Raw genomic sequence first — 8,732 nt, 5'->3', positions numbered from 1 at the left:
AAAGTTCAACACTATTTTTCTTGAAGAGTTGCAACATGCAAAGCAACGTTGATGTGTTTTCATGGTGGTGAACACCTTTATTAAAAAATTTAAAAAAAAATGATCAAACGAGCAGCCCAATGAGAACAATCCTAAAAGAGGATTCGAGACACCGACGATGAGCGCTGAAACTGATCATCTATGTTGTGCATATTGGAAGAGAACCTTTTTATCTTCTTCTTAATGCTGCTCAGAGAGCTGTTTCTCCTCAAGAAGTGGGGTTTGGAGCTCCTTAATAGGATTCCAGAGGCATCATACTCCAACTTCTCCACCCTGAACGCAAAGGGAAACGCTGTTTTGTCCTGGGCGGCTGTCACCGTCCACACTCCATCTCTCTCCGCCTCCACTTGTGTGGACGCCTCCACCTCCCCAACCTTGGCCGGTGTTTTCGTTGCTGCTCCAATTTTCCCCTTAGCGTCTGCTTGGCCCTTCTTGTCGACTTCGATTCTAATTTTGTTTGCGTACATGATCTCGGTGACCACCCAAAGGGTCTGGCCCCTGCAATGCCATGGACATGAACACCACAAAATGAATAAAAGCGCCCATGAAAGCATCGCTTGATTAGAGCTTGGAGGGCAACAATGAAGCAAATTATACTATGGATAATTGAAGCGTTCAGGCACACTTTTTACCTTTTGGATGACCATTGTAACTGAGGCTGTGATATATCGGGCGTCCAATATGTAGTAGGCTGATCGCCGGTCAATCGTGGCTCGCTACTGATCACCATGCTCATCAGTGTGTCCAAGATAACACGGTGGGACTTCACACCAGTTACAGTGCAGTTGACAGTCTTGGAACCCTTCACGTCAAACTGTGCATCGACGCTTGATCCCCCTGCTGTTATGGAGGCAAGTAACGAAGTCGAAGACTTAATGGAGGCTTGGATATCGGCCATGCTCTCCGCCTTGAACAAATTAGTCGTAGCTAAGTCACCACTTGCAGGTAATGTAGTACTGGGCTTGATTATGTGGTGATCACTTTCTAGAATGGCTAAGCCCGCTGTGATGGGCTTCTCCACGTTCTCCTTCCAACCCTTGGGCGCGGCCGCGGCATCCTTCACGCCCACACTCAGCATGGAGCCTACCCTGGCCATCGTCGCCTTGGAGTTGTGCCAAGGTAACCAGCTGCTCGCCCTTTCAATGAAGATGTCAAGAAGCTGCACGTTGCTAGACCAAGGGTCTAGCGGCAATGCATTATGGACATTCCGCATGTATTCCTCCCAACAGTGAACCATTCTTCCTCCCAAGTGCAAATTTTGCAAGAGATACTGGTTAATATTCCGGAGGCAATATGCAATAGTAGCTGATATATGATGAGTGACTGGAAATCAGGGGCCGGGGGTCGAGAGGAGGGCTGTTATACCCAGATACAAACCTGCCTCTCAATTTAAGCCCGCGCGCCACCACGGGGAGGGGGGCAGCCTGAGTCGAGCAAACTCTGAGTTTCCCATGACCAAGTCAAGCGTCCACCACAGCATGCAGGTTCCAAAAAAATAAATAATATCAATACGCCATCCATGTACTTGTCCAAAAAAATAAATAATATCAATACGCCATGTACTTGTCCAAAAATAATTAATATCAATACGCCATGTACTTGTCCAAAAGATAGTGTGAATGATTTCTTCCTCCTCTTCAGGAGTAAGTTCTACCTTCTTTTATTCGTGCACGCATCTCTAGACGCTAGGACTAGTGCTCCATAATAAAAACAAAAATTTTTCCCCAAAATAAAGACAATTCCTTATGGTAACTGGTCATGCACATGCAATCGCAGCAACAGGATCTCACTCCGGAGTAATCATCACTGCAGAGTGCGAAAATGCGTGATCCCACCAGCGGGCGGTAGTCGGATGATGAAGGGAGGAAGCAGGCAGGACCTGAGCTTTTCAGAAGGAGGTAGCCCTAGAAGCTGGTTCCTCTCGTGGTCCTTTATCAGCTGCTACACAAGTCACTTTGCCTTATCTTCTCTTCAGATTACCTGGTTTGGTCCCTAATTCCTGTCTGTACGTCGTTCCTCTTCTGAAACTCTTGGGCTATGGGAGAGAGGTATGATTACTGTTGCTTGTTGATTGCTTCTATAAGAGCTCTATCCTTGGATAGGATGAGTAGAATCTTCTCTCTAGTTTTTTCTAATTTTACCAGGGTGAAGTCTGAAGCTCTCTTTTGGAATTTAAGCAATAGCCTTCTCTCTAGACTGAAGAGGCCTTGGGTTTGTTTAGTCCAGTACCTGTTGCATGTAGTGATTAAACAAACTGTGAGAGGGGGACCCTTGATTTCAGAGTTGTTAAATGTAGCTAGATTTCAAAATAGCTTCTTTTCAACACGTTGTAACCTGTCTCCTTCCTTCTTAATATAAACAGCCAGTTTTTTGAAAAAAAAAAGACAATTCCTTAATTTATTGCGTCTTTGGTTCCCAAAATGTGTAGTGCTACATGCCTTTTTTTATAACTAAAATATACAATAAGTGAAACAAGGGTAATGAAAAATCACAGGCGTTTTTTCATAATTCTAGCTGGTCGGAATACACTAAGTTGTCGTTTCTTTCCAACACTGGAATCTAGGACCATGCAAGGTCCACCTCATCCCCGACGATTCTGTACTACTTAGGTGTGTTGCATTATAATACAAGCTTATAACTTACTTATAAGGATGGTAACTAGTGGCTTCCAAAGTAGTCATGTTATGTGTGCAAAAAAAAAAGACTTAGGTATAATAACTAGTAGATTAAATTTATAAGGTTTTTCACCTTTTGGGTGAGGTTTATATTTTTGCACATTAGGATGTCATGTGCAGGTCACTAAAACTTCTTTTATCAACAAGAAACCTTATTTCTTTAGTGAGTGCATATATTGGCTCCTATGATAGAAGTCTCTTCTCTATAATAACACCATATTATTATATCAAGTATTCATTTTTGGCACTCCTTTGATAAAGAAAGGCCTTAGATGGATTCCAAGCTCTTGCTACCAAAAAAGAATCAAAACAAAATGCATTTATAATTGACAAGGAGGATATATTCTTTTTGTTGGTATAACTCACATGTGTTTCTATGGTAGATGGAGACACACCTCATACACACATATCAAGCATGTTGCCACAATGTGTCTAAAAATGATAAATATTATTTTTCGTCAATACAGCTCGCATGTCTCTTTATGGTAGGTGAAGACATGGGCGACACGCACCTCAAACACACATATCAAATACATTGCAAACAAAAAGTGCCTAAAAATGCTAAATATTTTGAAGGGATGATGCTCTACATAGGTTAACACACACTTCAAGATTTTTGAAGGGATGATGCTCTACATAGGTTAACACACTTCAAGATTTTTGTTCTTTTTGGAAACAATCACTATCACCCTTGATCTTATACACAAGTCCCATGTTTAAGAGCTTGTCTAACCTTTTTGAGGTTAATACACACTTTAAGATTGTTATATCTTAAAGTTGTGAAGTTTGTTATATCTCATAGGTGATATTCATACTTTCTTGGTTTATACTCACTCTAAGATGGGCTATGACCTACCAAGGTGTAAGAGACTTCACACTTATAATGCAATCATTAGGAAACATTTGGACTAAAATTGGGCCCTTTAAGGATTTCACACATTCTCTCTCTACAAAAATAGGGTCATGGGATGAAATTTTTACAAATCAACTCAGAAGTGAGCGGAGTTTGGACATTTGGAATCTACCCTTAGAGACCTTTCGAATGATATATAGCATGATGGGCAATTTTGCATATTCAAGAAGTCCCCAAATTTGGTGATGTTACGTGCCATGTCATCACTAAATTTGAAGACTTCTTGAATATGCAAAATTGGGCATCATGCTATATATTATTGGAAAGGTCTCGAAGAGTAGATTCCAAATGTCCAAACTCTGCTCACTTTTACGTTGATTTATAAAAATTTCACCATGAGTCCATTTTTGTAGAGAGAGAATGTATGCAATCCTTAAAGGGCCCAATTTGAGTCCAAATTTTTCCTAATGTAACAGTCTCGAAACCCTTCACATCAAATTATGCATCTCTTGATCCCCCTACTATTATGGAGGCAAGCAATGATGTTGAAAACTTAATAGAGACTTGGGTATCGGCCATGCTCTCCACCTTGAACAAATTATTCATGGCTATAAGTAATCACTTGGTAATGTACTGGGCTTCATTATGTGTTGATCACTTTTGAGAATCACTAAGCCCGGTGTGATGGGCTTCTCTATGTTCTCCTTTCATCCTTCATGCCCACACTCAACATGGAGCCTACTCTGGCCATCGTAGCCTTAGAGCTATGCCAAGGTAACCAGCTACTCCCCATCTCAATAAAATTATAAACAATCTACACATTGGTAGTTCAAGAGTCTAGCGGCACCACGTTATGGAAATTCCGCATGTATTCCTCCCAACGGTGAACCATTCCTCTGCTGTGGAAATGCTGCAAGAGATAATGGTTATTGGAATATGAGTGATTGGAAATCAGGGGCCGGGGGACATGATGGCTGTTATACGGAGATACGAGCCTGCCACTCAATTTAAGCACACACGCCGCACGGAGGCATCCTAAGTCAAGCAAAACTCTAAGCTTCCCATGACCAAGTCAAGCGTCCACCACATATAGTTTCATACGTTCAAAAAAAAAATATCAATACTCCATATACTTATATACTTGTCTAAAAGATATTATTCTTCATCCTCTTTAATATTCTCGTTCTTTCTGCATGCGGCACCACACTTTTGTTCCATGCACGGATCTCTAGACACTATGACTAGTGAATAAAACATCTTTTTTCAACCAATCAGAAATCAGCATAATTCTTCAATCTATTCTTTCTTGGTTCCCAAAATGTATACTACATGCCGGTTTTTTAACTAAAATATATATTAATTGCATCCTTAAAATAAGGGTAATAAAACATCATATGCGTTTTTTCATAATTATAGTCAAAATACGCTAAGTTGTCATTTTTTCTAACACTGAAGTCCATGAAGTCCAGGAGGTCCACCTTGTCCTTCACGACTCCCACAAAAATAATATCATTATGATATAATATTGTACTTATAACTTACAAGGATGGTTACTAGCTTCCAAATTAGTCATGTGACGTGTGCAAGAAAAGACTTAGGTAACAATAGAGTAATTTTAAAACAAATATGAGATATACTTGCATGTTATAGAGTTTCAAAGTTTCAAAATTCCTTGATTCTGGGAGGTTCTAGTTTTAAATACCTTGATTTTTTTTCAGTGGATTTTCCCTACACCTACATACAAGCAGCCATGTGGGATGACCCTCCCCCACAACCTTACAATGACACACGTAATGCTAATCGAATTCATTCAGCACCATGACACTTTGATGTGTAAAACCAACTATACTCCATAGTAGTCGTCCAACTACGCTCCATAGTAGTCATCCAAATTATTTAAATTTAATAAGAAATACCTCATTTTTTGAGATAAAGGTTTTTTACTATTCCGATAAGGTTTATATTTTTACAGATTGGGATTACTAAAAAATAATTATCAAGAAACTTTATTTCTTTAGCGAGTGCGCATATTGGCTCCTATGTGCTAGAAGTCCCTTCTTGAATGAAAACCATAAGGCAAGAAAATTCAAAACATATGAAAGATTATGCTTGCATAGGATTTCAAGCATGTGCTTGCATATGCAAGTAGGCAAGCATATGGTAAGCCTAGGCATATGTATATGGAAAGCCTATGGCAAGCATATGCTTCCACATGCTTATGCATATGGAAGCCATATGCAATTCATATGCCTAGTCAAGCAGCCTATGGGAAGCATATGAAAGCTATATGAAAGGCTCTCCATATGCTTTCCTTTGCCATACGGCTTGCATATTCTTGCATGGCAAGAATATGCAAGCTTAGGAAAGCATATGCAACCATATGCAAGGCTCACCATATGCTTGCCTTGCCTTTTCCATATCGCTTCACTACAAGAGGGGGAGAACATAGCCGCACAAGGATGAGAGAGAGTAGTGAGAGATGGCATGTGCATGGTACACGGCTATAGGCACAAAACTATAGCCGCGTGCTGTAATTTAAGGTTTTGAAATCCTGTGCGTAGTGCTGCCACAGATCTCTTCTGTTCATTCCAAGGAGGTTGTAGCTTGATTCTCTGCGAACCCTAGCCATGGTACCCTACTCCCTTGCCACTTGCTATGAATCCCTTCTCCTTGCTATGATGCCCTTTTTCTTACCCTTATCCTTACCTTTCCCACAAGCTTTCTTCTTCTGCTCTCCTATTTTCACAAGCATAAGCCCTCTCCTCCTTGCAATCCAAAAGCCCTCCTCACCAAGCCTCTCCTCTCCTCACAAGGAAAATGCCTCTCCCCCCACAAGTCTCACAAGCACGCCTCTCCTTCCAAGGAAGGCAAGGTTTTCCATTACTCTATGCGGGTTTTTTTTATATGTTGGATTGAATGCATGCATAACAAAATAAATCATGTAATTATTACTAATCTCTTCGCTTGTGGGCTAGATCAAGAGAATTCATTCTTTCGTTACTTCACTACAATAGAATGAGGGTCTAGCAGCGAAAATAGTAGCATTTTTATAACTAGAAGGGTAGCTAGGTGTCAGGCCATTTTTGCTGCTAGAAACACTCTTATCTTCACTACAATGGGTTCATTGCTCAGCAACAAAAATATCGCTGCTTAGTAGCGACATTTCGCTATAATATTTTGCTTCTATTTTCATTGCTCAGCAGTGAACGCTCTGCAGCACAGCAAAAAAAGAGTTGGGGTAGACTAGGGAGTTTGCAGCACAAGACTCTCTAGTCTGCCGCCCCCAGCTCTTTAAAAAAAAATTAAAACAGAGTCACAGTTTCATATTTGAAATACAAACACAAATATAAGAAACACGTACATTGTGGAGAATGCAATTGAGCCCAAAGAGTTACTATATTTCAGAAATTATTGGGCCTTTGGCCATATATACATAACGTTTCTATAATGAAGAGAAGTCTAACTAGAATCCTCATTGGATTCCGAGTGATCTTCATCATCCAATTCCTCGTCCTCTTCACTTGCTTCACGCGCTAATAATATGGATCATCCTCTTCTTCTTCCCCTTCATCCTACATACATGCCATCAATCCTAAGATACGCAAGAGCATTAAAATACAATTAGACGTAGAAAAGAGAATGATTTAGGCAACACATTACCTCATCAGCTTGAGTCCCCAAAACGAACTCATCCAAGTATACACCTCGCGTACGTATCCACGCCCAAAATTGCGGACGGGGGGCTCTATATCCATAGTCATATTCCTCCTTTGCTGGGTCAAACCCAACAACCTCCCTCTGCAAAAAAACAATTAAGAAAATATACAATTATTTCAAGAATATAATATAGTACAAAACAAAATCAAAGGAGAGAAGAAATGATAGTTACGAAACGAGCAAGAAAGGAGGATTTCCTACTGGAGCCGAAGTGCGAAGCCCCTTGCTTCCATAGTCGAGAAGCACTCGCCACCGCTTGTTTTGTTGGAAAGCACCGGGGTGCTTTCTCACGACACTTCTACCTCCACTCCTCGGCCGTGCACACACTAGGCTTCTCCAAATGATTCTTTGCTGCTCTCTTTATATTTTCTCTCCTATTACAGAGCAAAAGCTTGATGCACCGCTTCATCCACTCCTCAAAGAAGAAAAGGCCTGCATGTGGCATGGGAAACTTTGACTTAAGAACATTGATAACATATTGCTTAGAAAGTTCATCTTGTGCTTTCCAGTTTTTGAAGGAGTTCGCGAATTCCAAGTTTGTAAGTACATGCATACATAACTCGCTTTCCTCATGCATCCACACAAGGGCACCATCCGCATCCACGGTGTATGGTAGGAGGCGTGGATCGAATGGTGGAATGGGTCTCCTGGGGGCTGGCTCATATACAATAGTAGAGGAAAAGAAATAGAAGATGAGTGAGTGGAAGTCAAGGGCCGGGGGACATGATGGCTATTATATTGAGATACAAACCTACCACTAAATGTAAGCACACACGCCATGTGGAGATAGCCTAAGTCAAGCCAAACTCTTAGCTTCCGATGACTAAGTCATAGGTTCAAAAAAAATAATATCAATACTCCATATACTTGTCTAAAAGATATTATGATTGATTTCTTCATCCTCTTTAATATTCTTGCTCATTCTACATGAGTTACCGTGCACGAATCTCTAGGCACTAGGAAAATAGGAGATTCACCAATAGGAGAGTGTGTTTTTCGTAAGAGGCTCACTAAAAAAACATGTATGATATCATATGAGTTAAATAGGAGATTAACAGTTTATGAAAAAAACCCATTGCTCTTATATGAAATTTCACTTGTCTCTTCATGTGATGGATTGCTTAAACAACACAAAGGAGGAGGATTTTGATAGTGTAGTTTTCACGCGAGAGCCGTATTGAAAAAAATGTATGAGTTCAATATGGGATTTATTTCAGATGAGGCTTTTGAAAGATTTACATTTACAATATGTGTCCTATCCAATGTATTTGAAAGAATGTATACATATGTTTCTCACACATTGTAGTAAGATTGTGGTTCTCATCCTGGGTTTATGGTGTTTGGGTTTTATTAGAGCCTAGACTGGACTATAGATCAGGTTGTGCAAAGTGTTTCTTTTCAACCCCATAAGGAAATGTCATTTCATTTATGCATCATTGAGTTTCTTC

The 8,732-nt window shown here is 40.3% G+C and overlaps 1 protein-coding gene across 1 annotated transcript; it reads right to left on the bottom strand.

The window, feature by feature from the left end:
• Positions 1–1,548, bottom strand: LOC147613105 (uncharacterized). Its single transcript, XM_086782032.1, has 2 exons — positions 672–1,548; positions 1–537 (listed from the first exon to the last, which is right to left on the bottom strand). Exons 1-2 carry the CDS (start codon positions 1,274–1,276, stop codon positions 132–134), a joined length of 1,011 nt encoding a protein of 336 aa, XP_086638158.1. The 5' UTR covers positions 1,277–1,548; the 3' UTR covers positions 1–131.
• Between the last annotated feature and the right edge of the window lie 7,184 nt (positions 1,549–8,732).

The sequence above is a fragment of the Cibotium barometz genome, chromosome 44 (assembly GCF_041138505.1).
Source record: "Cibotium barometz isolate CiBa-2024 chromosome 44, ASM4113850v1, whole genome shotgun sequence".
In the NCBI taxonomy this organism is placed as follows: Eukaryota; Viridiplantae; Streptophyta; class Polypodiopsida; order Cyatheales; family Cibotiaceae; genus Cibotium; species Cibotium barometz.
This window is presented reverse-complemented; position numbering and strand designations above follow the sequence as displayed.